The 18,633-nt window shown below is 40.9% G+C and overlaps 1 protein-coding gene across 1 annotated transcript in view; it reads right to left on the bottom strand.

The window, feature by feature from the left end:
* Nucleotides 1-18,633, bottom strand: part of snd1 (staphylococcal nuclease and tudor domain containing 1) — a 178,541-nt gene that overhangs the window by 35,478 nt on the left and 124,430 nt on the right. The window contains exon 18 of the mRNA XM_006780760.3: nucleotides 6,348-6,489. Within this exon, the coding sequence (XP_006780823.1) occupies nucleotides 6,348-6,489 (142 nt within the window). The remainder of the gene's footprint in view (nucleotides 1-6,347; nucleotides 6,490-18,633) is intronic.

Here is an 18,633-nt window from a genome sequence, read left to right as displayed (position 1 = left end):
GCTCCAACAGTAGCTGGGTCCAGCATCATTAGGTGATGAACAGCTGCTGTGTGTAAAAGGTAGAAGTGTGAATAATGTGGACGGAGTGGCACCTGGTTGGGGGGAACGACTCCACTCATTATGAGGCTGTATGCGTGCCAGGAAACAAGCGGTAGACAGGATGTACCGCCAACCGCGCTGCAGCTGAGGCTTGGGGTGAGCAGAAAATGTGTGTTTGTCGGTTGGGGCCAGGCCTAGCAGCCCAGTACCGTGGATGTGACAAGTGCATTAAGGCCAAATCAGGGGGAGGTCACTAGCTAGGCAGTGACAAGTCTTTTGCCTAGTAACACAATCTGTGGCTTGGGAAAACCAATGCAGTAATGAGTAATAGCGATATTAAACAGTGTGTCACAGATTAAACATCTATTCTACACAAGTTTACAAGACAGAATAAATGGTGTTGTGGCAGCTGTAAGCTGTATGTTCAGGTAGACCCCAGCTTATATAAGCACTGATTTGAAATAACTGTACGGTTCCTGGAATGTCACCTGCAACTTGACAGCCCCTAAAACTGAGTTCTGTCTCTCCAACACTGCAGTGAAGCATGTGCAAATTTTTGACAGATCATCAGAACTGTCAGCTCTGTTGGATAAAACTCAAGTCAGCTTGCACTTCGTAAAAGGATACAGGTGGAAGACCCAGGTACAGAGTTTCTCCTTCTACCCAGTTCACAAAATCTAAGGCGGAGAACCTGATGACATCGAGTATGATGAGGATGTCACTCTCCCTGCTGCAAAGGCATCATGGTCAGTGGCAGTCCCATCAGTAAGCCGCTGTCTTTCCCAACACCCCATGAAGCCCGCCCACATGTAGTAGTGTAGCTGGGCCTCTATTTGAGTGTGGTTTGGAGAGATGAGACATTTCTGGAATAAACCGTTTGCCACAAAGTTACTGTCAAAGGCTTTAGGGCTGGTTGTGATTGTAGCCTCGTCCATTAAAAAACCTCAGTGTGGTTACCGTTCCTTCAGCTTACCAACCTGAGCTGTTTAAGGTGATCTGTCTCCTGTCAGAGAACTGCTCCAAGTCTGGCCAACTGATATGAGCCGATTCATCCTCGGCCAAAGACACTGAGATCTAAAGAACCCAGACTGGCCCAGTGTGCCACAATAAGCGAGATCTAGCTAGAAATGCCACACTTAGATGGACAGCTTCAGCTCTCTGGGTACCATAGTGCTGATATAGTGTTTGAGAGATGGCGCCATTTCATTGCAGTGCTCTGTTTTAGATGTGTTATGCATCCTACACCATTTGCTATATAGTGGTAAAACATTTTTCACTGCCGATGTGCGTTTGGCTTCAATTTTGGCTGGGCAAGTGGGCTTTGGAAACATGCCAATTGGTCAGCATAGGCTTATGAGAAGGTTTATAAAGGAAGCCCATCAGCTGCACCCTGCTTTTAAGCCTCTAGCATGCCTCCTGCAATTTGCCCATCATTTCAGAGGCTCTCAGGGCTCCTTTGAAGTGTTCTGACTTGAAGGCATATTCTCTCAAAATTATCTTTTTTGCTGGCTTTCTCAGAAGCAAAAAGGATGTGTGAACTACATGTTGTATCTGCCATAATTCCTGTTTGAAGTTTTCGAATCACTATAGCTACAGTTAGCCTGCTTATATATGCCCCACTCTTGGGGGGTACTGGCTTTTCTCCCCAGCTGTTTGTTGATGAGAGTAGCTTAATTCACTTTGTTATGTACAGCCTTTGTGCATCCAGTTGGATTGGAAAGAAAAGAAAAGAAAAGAAAAGGAGAAAAAAGGAAAGCAGCTCTTTGTTTCCCAGGTTCCCACTCATTGAGGGAAGCTTCTTACCTTACAGTGGTCAACACAATGGGTGGTGGAGGCTATTATGTTGGCACATTACTGCCAAGGACTGAAGTCTCCTACACGCGCAATGCCCCAGACGTGCAGCTAGCGTATGGGCCCCTTTTCTGTGAAGGATATCTAAGCAGCTGCTGACTGGCCATGGCTACAGATGTTTATTAGGATCTACCAGCTGGATATGCCTGCTCCTTGGAACACTCAGTCCTTAGTATGGGCGCTTAAGGTCTCATTTATGCCACTGTGTTGGTAGGGTGCATTATAAACCTGAGCAGAGCTTTTTAGATCCATGTCTACATCTCCACTTAGTGTCAAAAATACATGCAACAACCAGTAACGTGTGCATTTTCTGCTCGTGTTTGTGTTTTTATTGCTTCTTTCGTTTTGCCACTGACAGAAGTCATATCATGAAAAGGTCTTTGCAATGTAGTGAGTGATAGAAACACTTAAAAATGTCTACTTCTGTCACCACCTTGGTTATGCACATTTGGCTTATTGGAGACCAGCATACAAATATGTCTTTGTAGTCTTTGTATTGCTTGAAATCACATCAGTTCCTCTCACTGTGAAAGCTATATGAATGACAACAATGTAACCAACTTTCCTAGGCTGTAGTGTTTTGGTCAGGTAGATTTTCTGTAAACAAGGTTTGAAATGAAATGTTTAGTCACTACGGTGTCCAATATACATTTATACACACATGCCCACTTCATATTCATACCTATCAAGAGTGCAAGAATACATTTAGCAAGTGTTTAAATTACATAGTCTCTCCAGCATAGTGGTAAACTAACAATATTGTACGGCACAGAGTCACTTCCTTCCCCTGTGCCTGGAGTGGCCTTTGTCTTTCAATGTCCAAGGTCACACAGATCTATGCAGGCCCCCCTCTGACAGTAATTACATATAGCCTCCGGAGAGGAAGCAACATGCACAAGGAAAATAAGGGGGGGAAAAAGACACAGAAGTACAAAGCAGAGAGATGTGTGTGTGTCTGTGTGTACTGGGAGAGGTGGGGGGCATGAAACAATGAGCGATAAAGACCCTTAAAATAAACTGAGGATTAAAGAGCTTCTCGCTCAAGCTTCTTGTTGACTTGGAAAACCACTCCTAACGTGAAATTAATCGCTTATCGAGTCTGTGTAAAGATTTTCATATACTGAAAAGCAGAGAGAAAAAAAACAAGCCCTTATATCCTTATTTAATTATAAATGGGAATAATTAAAATGGGAAAAGGGGTAAAATACAGTGCAGATACAGAGGGGCCCAGGAGAATAAAAGGAATTATAAACCAAATTTCCTTCGTTTATGGAAAAAAAAAAAAAATCTATATTATATATACACACACATTTTTTAAAAGTACAGCAACAGCTGTGAAAGCTTTTCAATACCCGCTGATCACAGTAGACCACAATAAATAAATAAATACATTCCATCCTATTAGATAACCACAACTCCCACAGGGTTAATGGTTTGGAAACTGCATCTAAATATTAATGACTGTAACCCGACCGATTATGTGTGTGTGTGTGTTCTCTCTGTGTTCTCTTTCTTTATCTTTTTAATACATGCATCATCTTCTCATTATATTGGACTTAAAACATCTTTTTCTGTCCGACTGTTCATTGGTATTAATATCTACACTACTGCTAAATACGAAAGTCCTACTAGTCAAAGTCAAAGTCATGTTGTTTTACAGCCCCTGTTATAAAAACATGTGTGAATGGATTGGAATGTCAGGTATACTACTATGTTAAATTTTAAATACATCTGTTGGTATATATAAATTCAACTCAGTGTTTACTCATCTGGTTAATTCCTGTTTCATATGACCTTACTTGACACATGTTATTACCTATAGATTGGAATCAGGGCAGTAGTGAGCACATATGTAGAAAAAAGCCTGCTATTCCAGATGTTTTCAGACATTGATAGTGGGACAGATGCTATAATCAGTCTTTCACTTATGCATTTATGTTAGGTGGTATGTTGTCATCAGTTGCAATCACAAGACTATTAAAAAATTCTGCCTCCACTTCCAAGCTTATCTGAGTATATAAAAGTCCTTTTCGGAAAATTTTTTGGGGTGGAGGTGGGGGCATGTAATGATAAAGCACTCAGCTTGTATGATTTTACAGGCCCTAACACTTTGATGTTCTCTTCAAGAGGTTGGTATGACTTAATGTAGCTTTGAGGGAGCGTCAGCGAAAATGAAAGAAACCAAGGGAGAAAAGGAGATGGAGGAAGGAGGGGAGGGGCAAACAACATGAAGGAGAGGGAGATGAGGAGAGGAAAGCAGAGGGTGAAGACCGGTCAGGTTTTTCTTCCCTGCTGAGAATAACTTTTTTTTTTTAAAGTAGCACGTAAGTCTCTTGGTAGAAGAACACGAGCCAATTAAGAGGGAAATAAATAAATTAAAAAAAGCCCCAGCACTGCTGGATCATCTAAAAATCAAGCCTTTATATGAGAAAAGATTAAATAACTCACAGCTCCCCTGTCAAAATGCACCGAGAGCAGCAATGTTTAAAAAAAAATGCAGATTGTGTACAATTTCTTTAAATGCAACACTTTAGATTCTACCCCGTAAAAAAACGTTGAAGTTGTAAATACCTTACATCTTCCATTTCCCCAGGCTCGTTTATAGGTATAAAGAACTTATGAGAAATATGCTAAAAATCAATAAAAATGCTTTGATTTGCTCTTTTATGTGTAGCTTGAGTACATTCTGTTTCCCACAAGACCATGAACTCCTACTCAGTTTTAGATATTGTGTAATATATTTTTGCTTCTATCCCACCCCACCCAACTGAAAATAAAGGATGCTGAAAGCATTAACCCTAGTTTCAGGTTTATGTGCCATGTATCATATATTTCAGCATCTTCACAGAGACACCCAATTCAGATCAGTGATAAAAAAAAACCCCAAAAACAACTCACTCAACCTGAACATCAGTCCTGACTTGCAGGAAAGTGAAGCTGAAGTAGCCAGAGGCAGTGAAAAGGCTTTAGATTTGAATCTACAACTGATAGAAAAAAGTGTTGAGCGCATGTCACAATACCGGAAGCTTTCAATGTACAGAAAGGTTATACAAACAATTGTGAGCTAAATGTTTTTCACAGTCATAAATGATTGGATTATTAAGATGTGTGTGATGCTTAGGCTTAGACTGGCAGTAAATGAAGGCAAATTAATTAATGATGACAGCGAGGCAAATTAAAAGGTGGCCAAAGTCAATTTCATGGCCTCTACCAGGCGACTGCCAGTGAAGACAGATGTGGGGGGCGGCAGAGAAAGAGAAAGACCTCAGAATCCTGAGTTGCTCCTACAAATTGGCAGACGATGAAGGGATAGTGATTGGCATAAAGGATTCAGATCTGTTCCAGCTAGTTCGTCAATGCAGCTTTTAATGTATTTGCATGTTTCTAAATGTAAAATTGTGTCAAGGCAATAATTAAAGCTACATAGACAGAATTTAAAATACACAACCCACCCCTGAAGCGCTCTTCCCTCTATTCTAAACCCTTCAAAGCAGATAAGCACATACTTACATATTTCAAGCCCTTTTTGTGTTTTGATTTGGATCATTATGGCTTATACCTCATTGTAGCCCAAAAAAATGAACTTTTTTGAGATGCACAAAGACAAGTGCCGCGTTTCATATGAACTAAAACAAATTCCATGTTGGCTTCCCACAAGACTTGCTCATCCAATTGAGCATGTATGCCTTACTTCCTACTCAGACTTTTGTGTACACACTACTCATCTGATCTGATCTCAAGAGTTCTATGATTGGCTGGATTTTCTAAAGCCCAAAATCAAAGGCCAGTAGAAGTGCTGGAGTCTAGTCCCCCCACATTGCTTCACGGTGGATCATTATAGACAAACCACAAAAATTTCAAACAGATTGCCTATCCGAGCTTTAAATGGCAAACTTTTTGTTATCATAGAGAGAGTAGATTAAATTGTAAGACTCCATTTGACTTAAAAAAAAAAAACTGCAAACATCAATGGTGACAGGAGGGGATGTGGTGATTTATTCCTATCATTTAGTAGTAATAATAAGCGGGACGTCCTTTGTTTTGTCTCCTGGTGGGAGGGATGCTGCAGCAGGGGATGAGCCGAATGTCTGAGTAGTAGAGATAATTGTCATTCATAAAGTCAGTCTGGTGTTAAAAGGGAATAAAATGCAAAGTCCTTGCTTGCCACCGCTGTTGGGAGCTGGTGTAGATAGTGGTATTTAGTGTGAAGCTGCAAAAGCTGACAGAAAAAATATGCAGCTTGAAGTAAAACAGCATGTTTATAAAGCAATTTCAACTTTTCTAAACTAATTCTCATTGGTTACTCTATCAAATTTTATATTCACTGGAGTCTGTTTGTCTGGTTTTGCAAGCTGCCTCTTTAGGCCAACTCGAAAATTATATATTTGGAAAACTAAGTGAACAAAAATGAATTTTCACGCACTCCCTCGCTCATGCACACGACCATCTCGAGGTACCTGTCTCTACATCCTGGGCGTAGAAGTGCAGGGTGTCGGTGATTTCAGTGACATAGACTGGTTTGTAGTTTGCCACGCGCTCCTTCTCCTCTGAAAGATGCACGACCTCCTCCACTGGTTTCTCCTCATAATTGGCCCAGATCTACAACACAAACAAGGAGTAAAAAATGTGTTAAAAAAGACATGTCAATGCAACACAAACATGGAGATCAGATAGGTCAAGCTTAATGTGCCAAACATTTTTCAGGGATAGAAATTCATACAATGAGAATTCGTACATGCTGCACTAGTGATCCAAGATTTATAACAGCATGAGACTACTGAATGAGACTGGAATGTCATGCTGACATACCCGGTCTTGGTGGCATATTGCACAAGCAACAGCAAAGCAACATTCGTTTTCACTAATTATTTTTGGTCCAATTTCAAACCCTTGATGCTGCCAGCATATGGGACAGTCCATCACTCCTATGACAGATTTCTGACCTCACATAATACTACAAAGATGTTTCTGAACACAGATATTTACAAAGATCTTCCTCACGTCTTCCAGCAGTTGTTTTAGGGCAGGGGTGGGCAATTCCAGGCCTCGAGGGCAGGTGTCCTGCAGGTTTTAGATCTCACCTTGGGTCAACACACCTGAATCACATGATCAGTTCGTTACCAGGCCTCTGGAGAACTTCAGGACATGTTGGCTGTATCCCAATTCAGGGTCTGCAGCCTTAAGGGCCGCATTTAGAGGCCACAGCAACGCGACAAAGGCTGTCCCAATTCAAAGGCTGCTTGAAATGCGGCCCTCAAATGCGTCCTTCATTTCACTGAATTTTAAGGATGTGGCGGTGTAGACTTTGTGGCCCAACATATCCCAGAATGGGATATGTTGGGCGGTGGGTGTGGATAATTTTGCCGGGAAAAAAAAGAGGGGCGGCCGAAGAGTAAACTTTTAAAAGTAAGTACTGAATGTTATGTCACTTATTTATGTGCGAATGTTTAATAACGAAGAACATTAAAACATTACTGTTGGCCACATGTCGGCAAAGTTATGTGACATTAGTGACGTTTGTACTAACTTGGTTTTAAAGCCTTTACTTTAAAATATACGCCGTTCAATAGCTGACCTTACTCTTACAGAGAATGTGATGATTTTATCGATATTTAAAGTAAGCACTGAGACAAATTTAGTAATGCCAACATATTAAAAGAACAACATTTGTCTCTCATATATATAACACAGTTATATATACAGTGTCAAAGAAACCTGTCTTTGAGTGAAGATTTAAGGTGACAGGAAATATAAATAAATGCAGCTTGAATCTTTATTCACTGCTGTAATAACTAATAATGATTGAAATTATAACTTTAATATTGGCCATATTATATTTACATTACCAAAGTGAGATGACTTTAGTCTCATGAACAACATTAGCTAATTGTTATTTACTAGCTAATCTTAAATGACTGTTCAGTACAGAAGTGAAGCCCAATAATCATGATTTCACAGTCCCGTGGTCTCAGCCTCAGATACATATCAAATCAAAGCTCATGTAGAAACAAACAAACAAACGAACAAAAGATTTTGTCCTTCATTTCTGTCAAACAAAGCTGTATGAAACATTTCCGACGGAGGCTAGACCATCCCATTTCACAAGCCTCTCACTTCCGGCCTTAGTGGTCTTTGAGTACGCGGGCCCGTGTGGACCGTTAATGCTGCGTACTTTAAGGCTGCAGACCCTGAATTGGGATACAGCCGTTGAGGAGCTCATTTAGCCATTTAAATCAGCTGTGTTGGTTCAAGGACACATCTAAAACCTGCAGGGACACCGGCCCTCGAGGCCTGGAGTTGCCCAGCCCTGTTTTAGGGTTAAGGATTAAAGGTGGACCGAGGATCAAGTTAAGATTAGCCATGTAATGTCTGCGATAATATCACTCCCCCGGTAAAGAATGTTGTCAATTAGGTTCCTTCACGAGCACAGCAATTTATGAGGATGCGTGTAAGCAGGTTACATCCTTTCTAAGCTGCATCAAGGTTAGTCCTCTTTCGGCTCCCCAGGAGAAACGGAGGGCAGGAGGCTCATTAGAGAGAAGTGCTTTGCCTTGGGCCACATATCAAACTGCATGGATGTCAGCAAGCCCGCGCGTGTATGTGTGTTTACATAAAGAAGGGGATGCACCAGAAAGCGTAGGCGGCTAAAGCGAATAGCAGCATGTCTGTATACAGCTTCAGGTACAGTAATAGCATTAAAGACATGCATAAACACAAGACTGTTAGGATGAAAGCGAGCTAATCAGCTCCCTGTTGATGAATCATTGTGAAACAGGAGGAGAGGTTACGTGGGGATCTCAAAAGTCAACAAGTACAGCTGAGCTTCATACTGCTCCAACTTCTTGTATAGCTGTAGCCCGACTGCTTGTTACTGCACATTTCTGCAGGCTATTTGGGAACTGTTTACTTTTAAAGGTTACTGAAAAAGAAGAAAATGAGGCGGGCAGATTTTTAACAGCACACTGATATCAGCCAATTAGATTCTGGCTAATTATTTCAGTGCACGGTATCTTTCAGCTAATTAGATTAGCTGGTTTTACTGTTGTCACTTTTTCCACTCTGTCTTGGCTCATCTGCCAAGATGCACGTGGTAATCACACCTGAGGCTTTAGTATAAAATGTGCTCCTCTGCACGCTAAGATGATCCTGTACCTCATTGATATGGCCCAGGTATTATTCAAGCTGAGGGGACCTAAATCTGTTCGCACCATCATACTGTGGGGGGCACATGGTTTCTTTATCGTCTGAAGGCATATTTTAAGGCTGGGGCAATTGATGGTTTTGTTGAGCAAATAGTAAAGGGCCTGAAAAATGGAACATGCAAGTGCCAAAACTGCAGCTCTACAAATGCCCCCAGAGTTAAACTGCCCAACTTGACTGCAGAATTGATGTATTCGCAGCCTGGCACCAAATAACAGTTTTGAAGCACCACACAGTTAATTGTGCATAGCTTACAGCTTTGCAGGTTTGCGAGAAAGGAAATAAGACAGAAAGAATGTAGACAGGTAGAAATTCTTGGGGTAGAGGTCGATTAAGGTCACTTAGGGCTGAAAACAAATCCCCCAAGATTAACCAATATTAGGATAGCATAGCTATTTTAGATATGCAGACTTTATGTGCACACTTACAAATGCTGGAATACACAGCGTCTAGTAATAAACATGATTACCATATTGCAACTGAGCTAGCATGACTTGGCTTTTGATCAAACCTGCAGCACCAATTAGGGAAGACAAAGATTAGAGTGTCACCATTCATTAGCCTGGCAGATGTCACTGCGGCAGTTTTAGGCTGATAGCAAGTTACGGGGGGACTGGACAGAGAGCACAATGAGAAGGCGCAAAGGTTCAAAGTTATAAACTATTAGAACAAAAACATGTTTTATTTAGGGATATCCTCAAAGAAAGAAAAAGCCAAAAAAAAAAAAAATCGCAACCCTGAGTTAATTAACTGTGTCTCTAGTTTTGATCTTTACACCTCTGATCCTGGTGTCCACTTCGGAAGCAGATTTATGCTAAAAGAAAACATCAGATCCCTGTTTTTCCCTTTGTTGCTGCATGATTGAATGAGGGCAGAAGGTCATATATTAACATATTTATTATTTGTGACCAATACGGATAAAAGACACGAGTGATCAGTGTGATTACAGCAAGACGAAAATTTATTCCGCATCATTTGAGTACATCATCAGAAAGAAGAAAGAGCTCTGTCACTTTTTAAAGCTATAAAAAAAAAAAAAAATTAGAAATATATGCACACAAACACACAAGCGTGCACACACTGTGCCCAGGGCTGATGACCTTCCGTGAGCAGCCAACCATCCTGTTTGTTCCACTTGAATGCAGGTATGTGACTGCTGCTTCTGCTGCTGCTCTGCAACTGCAGCCAGACGCTAGAGCCACCAAGCTGCCACAGACAATGAGAGAGTGAAAGAGGGGACGAGAGGAGAGAGATAGAATTATGGGGAAAAGGGATAAAAAAGAAAAAGAAAAGCGGCAGGCCATTTAGCTCATGTTGAAAGGACAAGTCCTAATAATGGAGCCCAAGCTGAGAGATGGAAGGTTAGGCTGACCTTCACAACTCTTGAATGACAAAACACACTTACACCCAAGTGAGTGACAAGTGAGTCCAGTGGGGTAATGTGGTGATGGGGAAAGGTTGCGCTCAGAGTGACTATCAGAATCACATTAATAAAAATAAAAAAAGCTGGAAGAATTGTTGAAGCATGTGTGTTAGGGATTAGCTGATTTCCAATTTCCAGCTGGATTTTTTTGTTGTTTCCTCTAACTTTCATTCTGTTAATCTTCCATTATCCTGCTTCCTTGGTTTTGGCTACAAACGAATATGCCAACTCTTTTATTTTTCTAATCACTTTAACCACACATGATAAAATTGACCAAAAAAAATAAAGAAATTCTGCTTATCGAGCTGAGAAGCTTTGGCATTAGCCAGTGTAATGTTTAATTGCCAAATGCTGATTAAGTAACGAAAGGCTGTATAAAAAAAAACAAAAAAAAAAACCCCAAAACGAAACCCCAACAGCTCTGAAGAAAAATGAGCTGTCATGGCCAGGTTTTTACAACAGTGCAATAGTGGCAAGCCTTATTTTCTAAGCCTGGCACCCAAGACACCTCTCTGGCTGAAGAGTACCTCTTTGACAGTTAAGTGCAGCTCTGCTCTGGATAATTAAGAGGTCTGCTGATTAGCTTAGAGTCAATTTATCTGAATATTTCTAATCTGAAGAAGACTGCCGCAGTCCAGAAAGACTAAGCAATGGTGCAACATTCATAGATTCACACATTCAAGCACAGGTGGATGAATACACAGACAGATGGATGACTGAACACACACGTAGTGCCAGAATGAGGGTGTGAGGGCTGGTTTGAACACTGATTAAATGTGGCAGTGTGTCAATTGTAGTAGAGTGTGTGTGTGTATGTGATTGTGTATGTGTGTATGGTCTGTTAAGACTAAAATCACCATTGCTACACAAAGTGTACACTTTTTTACGCAAACAAACACCCCAAATTTTCATCATAACAAGGGTCTAATACGCCAGACAAATGCAAATACAAGATTGAGAAGCAAAGAAAAAAACAAGGCCTCACCTCCAGATGTTAGAAGAAAACAGTGCAATAACATTAAAAAGTAAACATCTCAAATATGCCTCATTTAGATGCAAATTGCTTGGAAACAAATCTCTAAGAGAAAAAAAGTGTTTCATTTCATACAACTCACTTTCTCCACCAAATTGAGAACATCACACTTATTTGAGGCATAAATGCAATCACATTCGAAAAGAATATTATCTGTGCGACAAATTCAGTAGCTTTACAAGTCTTGTCCTCATATATGGCACTCGGAGGAAGCACTGCCATCTGAGTCTAACACACTTCAGGAGACTAGAGGGCTCAGCCCACGCAACCTGGAACAAACAGGCGTCCCTCAGAAAGAATGCTGCAAACTAGCTGAAGCTAGGGCTAATGTGATTAAGATAATAAAATCTTGGTGGTCTATCTTATTACATGTGTTTTACAAAGTTTCATTATTTATTCATTACCCAATCAGACTTGAAGAACAATTGAAATCAATAGGAGCACGTTGTTCATGCAAGTGCACTTTGTGAATCAATTTAGCCCCATTATATCCCTGATGAATCTCCCTTTAGCGACAAAGGTTCATTAACTCAATTGGAGGGCACGTTTTTTCTCTTGCACATCAAAAGCCTTTATGCTGCACATAAGAAAATAGTTTTGCTTTAAGATTCATTTTCATTTCTTAAGACTGTCAAATAATAATACGTGGATGGTTGCTACTGGATACTGTATTAAAATGAAGAGCTAGATTGTGTTGACAAGATGTTGCCTTAAAACTCTAAAAGCTTGACTTTTGCTGTAAATTAGGAGCAGAGAGGAATCTGATTTGCATAAAAAGTGAGAAAGAGCTCATTAAAAATCAGCAACAGTCTTATGTTAATGACTGGGTCAGGTTGGCAGAAAGGTGGACAGGCCTGGATTTTCTGTTCTTTAACAATGTTTCTATATTGACAAAGTCATTAGAGCTGGAGAATGATCAACAAGATGGACAGCCGCCACTTTCTCATAGCCTATTCAAGGTGGGGCTGTTCTTCCTCCACCTACCCGCTTCTGTGTAAAAGGTACTGGGATGGGATTGGGAAGGGTGCTTTTTGTTGCTCTTTAAAGATAGCAGCAGAGGCCGTCACAAAGCGGAATCATTGTCTGTGTGAAAGGGACAGCCAGCATGGCAGGACACGGCACACTAGACACCAACACTGTTGAGTTACAATGTCACGCTGGCATGCCATCTTAGGACTGCGGCGGCATTATGCCGGCATCATTTGTGCACGAGCAAAGGCGCCACAATGAGGGGGTCTTCGCAACTGAAGTACAGCATGATATGAGGGCAACCGAGATGCAAGCTGCCTCGTCGCATCTGCCATAACTAAACAGAATCCTCCAAAAGAGAGAAGTGAATTTTCAAAAGTATCTAGTTTATAAGCATAAAACGTGTAGCTTTAACCCAAGTTTGTTGTTGTTGTACTTATAGAAGTAAATCAAGAGCCACAAACTCGCATGGTGGTGCAGTGGTCAGCAGTTTGCATGCTCTCCCTGTCCTTTTGTTCACTGGGTAATTAGTATAGCTGTAGTATAACTGGTGACCCTAAATCAGAGTAAATCTGCACATGAATGTGCGTGGTTGTCAGTCTCTGTGTCAGCCTTGTGAGGGACTGGCAATGTGTTCAGCTCACTGCCAGTCCCACCTTTACCTCTATGACAGAATCCTCCTCCATGACCCTGACCTGCACACGCAGTTAAGAAAGTGGATGCATGGATAATGATAATAATAATAATCATGTTTAATACAAAAGGTGAAGTGATGGTCTACTATAGTTATGACAATCTAATGCCAGTTGGAGGACTTTAAAATGATCTTGACTATGTGTCACCCCGACTTCTTTCCCAGCAGCTGTTTTTAAAAAGACGACTTCACTCACACTCTGAGAATCATTTTGCTGACAGCTGACGCAGTCATCTTGAGCTCATCATCTGTCACAGCTGTAATTCTTGGCTGTTCGACAGATTTTCTGTGGTTGGGAGATGCTATGAACTCGTTCTTATTCGTCACAAATTTCTTTCCTGTATGGCAGCGGAAACAGACTTTCAGAAAGTCCATCAGTTTGAACTGGGCTGCCTAACACTCTTAGGGCTGATTAACTGTGAAACACCCACTCTAAACAAAAGAAGGGAACTTTAAATACCGGGCTAGCCTCACAGCACAAGACCACAAACATTCTGCATAAAGCAGGGTACATTTTATAGTTCTCAGAAATCAACCCTCTGCTTTATCAAATGCAATCTCCAAATTAAGAAAACTCTTGTTTAATATTGATCTTATTTTAGGGCAACTACTTAATCAGCCAAACAAATCTAAAAAAAACTCGTAAAAACGATTATTCAAGGAGAGCAATTTATTTTTGGTATCACTGAAATGGTGAAAGTGCAAACTTTTTTCACTTCTCTTTTCAGAACAATGTCTAACAAGGAGATACTCGGAGCTGATCAAGGTAGAAAGCAGCTTGACTGACGGGCATTCTACCAGACTCCACCACTTTGATTTACTGACTCTTTAAGAGTTCATTTGTAGTGCAATGATCATAATGTAAGGCAACACTACAAGTTCAGGGTCACTGCTGTGTCTCTGACAACTTCCAATTCAAATGGAGTAGCCTCCACATGAAAAATGTCATTATTGATCTTGACTGGACAGCTACTTGACTGACAGGTGCTGCGAAAGCTCAATTGCTCTTGAACACTAAACTAAAAAGACACTAACCCAATACATCACACGGAGCATAAAAAAGACAGTGTTCAAGGTTAAGAGGGGTTGTTGATGGTACATTAACCTTCATGGCTCACCTTGTCTTGGTGGTCTAAGTAAGCAGGACAGGAGAATAAAAAAAACTGATTTAGAGATTGAGGGACTTGCCTTGCAATATTCCTTGTCATTTCTTCCTTGCCGTACTCATACTCAGACATAATACATGACTGTAGCCCTGGGAAAAATTGGTCCAGGTTAAGCTACAATGTGGTAACAACACCGTTTCTGTCACAATGGGCTAATGCAATATGACTGCTTTTGGGCCTGCAAGGCCACGTAAGTGGGTATGGTAACAAAACATGTCAGCTGCATACAAGCGTATGACAAGCTGTAAAAACTAGAGTCATACAGCACCAGTATATTAAGATTGGAGACATGAACACAATAGTATAAAAGTATAGGAGTCCAACAAAAGTATTCTGCCTTAGGATTCGACATAGCGCCTCTTACAAAGGTTGAAGAATAATCAATAAGATATGTAAATCGATCATCTAGTTGATGCTTGCCAATAAAGAGGTCAAAAAAGGTGTTGCGTGGCTTCTTGTTCTGCTGCCAGAGGTGAAACTGAAGTCTTGTTAAACTGAAGTTACAAAATTCTTCTCGACTCGAGCTGACACTACTGGCTGCTGATTTCAACACTTGGATACACTGCCCACCAATGAAACCTAATCAATCCTAATCTGCTTTAACAGGAATATTAGGAAATCGGGGTCCACGTCGACATCCCGAGCCAAACCTCAATGAGGGCATAGAGGGAAAGGATGAGACGGATGGAGAGATGAGTCTCTCGGATGTGGTTACTTAGCAGATAAATTATGCATTAAAACTGCACAGGTGGTCTGGGACAGGGTTTTTTACGTGAAGGGAGGGAGCCGAGCAGCTGGGGAATTCATAACAGAAACGGAAGAGCAAGTGAAGGAGAGAGGGAGAAGGAGAGAGAAAGAGATACTCCCAAGCTTCATATCACAGCCAACAGATGTTCTCCCATCAAAGAGACAGCAGGCAGGCGGCAAGGCTACTCAACCCCAGCTTTACACGGCTAATATGACCCCCACACATACACATACGTGTGCACGGACGTGCAAACAGCAGTCAAGGGCTTGGAGACGACCTAAGGCTATCATGGTGGCAACTTGTTACACTTTTTAAATTGACACAAATTGATCCACTTAGACGTGTGTGTGTGTGTTCGGGTGGGTGGTGGGAGTAGGTCTGTCAGACCGCTGACAAAGTGCTATTAGCAACAAACACCAAGTTACACCTGACAGAGATTGGTGGTATGAGCATGTGAACTGAAGGGGGGCATGGCGTTACCATAGAAACAGAGAATGTGGGTGCATATGAAATCAAGAGCGATCTGCGTGCACGCACAAAAACCTACACCTGAGCTACCCTGCACACGGGTGCCACCCTACTCACCATGTATGAAAAGACAGACAGCTGTGAGATCGATCCAGGCGTTGTTTACAGATGACATTCACAGAAGCGTGTTCTCACACACACACACACACACACACACACACACACACACACACGAGACGACAACATCAACAAACCCATGGTCCCTGGAGGTAGTCCCTCTAGTATATGGAGCCTTATGTCAAGTGGGCTGTTTCTTTAACTCGAGCAGTTTCTGTGTCTTTCGGAGGCCATTAAAAGATGATCAAGCCGCACAAGATCAGAGCAAACAAAGGCATCGCTGGGGAATAGGCATGCAATTAAAGTCAACGAGCTCCAAGAACATGATACAGAAAAATCTTCAAAGGTTTAGACAAAGAGCGAGAAGGGACAGAAATAAGGGAGTGATACAGTAATTAAGTTGTGAGAAAGACAAACACTTTGTCTCACTGTATTTCATGATAACTTTGATTTAAAAAAGGAAGAAGTGCTGCTGGAAAAGAGGGCCACAATTACAAATTCTGAGGTTTTGGTTCAGTAACTTGCCTGAACCATGAATCATGCACTAATTTTGCAATTGTTTGCCAAATGAACTCTGCATCCTCCACAGCTGCCCTGTATCCTTAATGTTGGTTCTATAAAACAGTCTTGTTAATTATAATGAAAAACAAAACAAAACAAAAAATTCCTTCAATAACAATAAGGAAATAATGAGTAATGGTATTTGTTAGTCAAAGACTATTATTTTCAGGTTGGCAATTTGCACAAACACCACACGAGTGGAACAGCATCAGGGTTACAGAGTGGGCAAGAAAGAAACAAACAAGGACAAAGTTACCACGAGGAGGACCAGATAAAAGAAACACATGAAAAAGAAACTGTTGTGGAGACAATGTAACAGTGCCAGCACTGTGCCATGTGAAGCTGCTGGTAGTGCCTTACTGAGGCACCAGCAAAATGGGCATAGTGTTGGATGTAGAGATAACCAACTTAATGATGGAAAATGAATTTTATTTTCAAATTATAACAAACCTTTACTTAATGCATCTGTTAACACTAACACTTGAGCTTATACCAAATTTATAAATTAACGTATTACCAACCAAAACGCAACATGTTTGCTTTCCTTTCCCTACATTATTTTATAATAATTTTATATATATATATATATATATATATATATATATATAGCTACATAATTATGAATACTTAGCAATATAAAATAATATTTTCTAATATATTATATATTTCTAATATCTTCTGGCCAGCCCTCCTGGGGCACACAGCTTTCACCTCTCTGTGTTGATTTTCCTAGTAACTGTCCTTGGTATGACCTTGAGGCCAAATGTGTCAAGTTTACTTTCTATAGCATTACCTGCATCTGCTTCTGTGTGCAGGGGAAAAAAAAAGGGGGTGGGGGGTGGGGGTGGGGGTTGAAATTAACGGTGACTGCACATCCTTTCAGCTCATCCCCTCTCCCTGCTCTGTCTTTCAAGCCTCCTCCATAAGATGTTTATAAGCTCAACTGGATTACTGTCCGTGAGAGCATGCTCTCTGCCTGATCACTGGAAACTATAGAAAAGCTTAAAGGAACAAGAGCAAGAAGTGAATAAGGAAAGACAAGTATAGAGTGATTAAGAAAAAGGACTACTTTGGTTTTACAGTGTACAAGTATGCAATTAAAAGACAATTAATCAACTTTTTAATTAACAGGCTAGGCCGTCCTCGATTGCCAAAGTGTTGCCATGACAACTGCCTTTACACAGGGTGGCAACATCCTCCCTAGTCTGTTTTTCTCTGTAGAAGAATCCTGATCATTGTTAGTGAGAAATAAGGGAACAGGAGTAATGTAGAGTAGAGACGGAGAGGCGGCGCGGTGATGAACAGCAATGGAAAGCAAAAAGAGAAGTAAGAACTAGACAGAAGAGAAATAAATGGAAAGGGGGAGGATATTAAGGGCATAACATTCAGATTTTAATGAAATCAGAGGTAAAAAACTTAAATGTCTCTGAATCACTGTTCTGATGTTGTCCCCCTGAATATCTGATGTTCCATTTATAAAAGTGAGATTATGAGCACTTCTATCAGCAGCGTCAAGGCAGGCATTGTCATCTGCACGTGCCAGAGCAAATCTCCAAGCATAATACACAACATTCATAGACACCCCCCTCTCTCACATTTTAAACGGGAACGCTTAGTGATTAGGAGATTGGTCAAATGGATTCTGTTGTTAACTCCTTGACTGCATTTATAGCAGTGGAGAAAAAGAACCCGAGTGGCTTGGCCTGATGGCTTGCAGAACACATCACCAGTAAAATACTAAGTGAATGAAAAAGTGGTTGCTAAACACTTTATATCTTGTAGTGCACGACAGGGTTTTTTGCCTAATATAAACAAAGCATAACAGCTGAAAATCTATTCTGTGCGTTGTCTGCTCTTTGGGAGAAAACTGTTCATTTGAAGAATTTGGCAGGAAAACTAAATGCTACACCCAAAGCTGACATGGCTGCAGCAAAATACAATTTTAAAACATCATGAAACATTTCTCAGTTTGTGCTCAAGCTACAGAGATCATTCCCATATTACAGTAATATAAAGTGTACGCTTTCTCAGCAGCTCTATATCTGAATTCCAAGTATACTTTTGAACCATGCAAAGAGCTTCAGGGTGACCCTTACTGGCACACTGAGGAAGTAGGAAATAAACACATAGTGTGTGGAGACATATGGTGAAAAGTCAGTAAATAATTGAAAACGGGAGAGAGAGAGAGAAAAATGCAGTATGAAAAGAGGCTGGTACAACAGCGGGAATCAAAATGTGGGGATGACGAGAGCCTGTTTATGTAACAGTCTCTCCCTAAGGCAAGAGAGGAGGAGAGAAGGAAAAAAAAAAAACAGCGGGTCCGTAAAATGCACAAAAACTCACTCCCAAAACTAGCAGAGTGTT

Source organism: Neolamprologus brichardi, chromosome 17 (genome assembly GCF_056152115.1).
Source record: "Neolamprologus brichardi isolate AB-2024 chromosome 17, ASM5615211v1, whole genome shotgun sequence".
NCBI classification, from domain to species: domain Eukaryota; kingdom Metazoa; phylum Chordata; class Actinopteri; order Cichliformes; family Cichlidae; genus Neolamprologus; species Neolamprologus brichardi.
The sequence above is the reverse complement of the archived record's forward strand: the minus strand, read 5'-3'. Positions and strand labels throughout refer to the sequence as shown.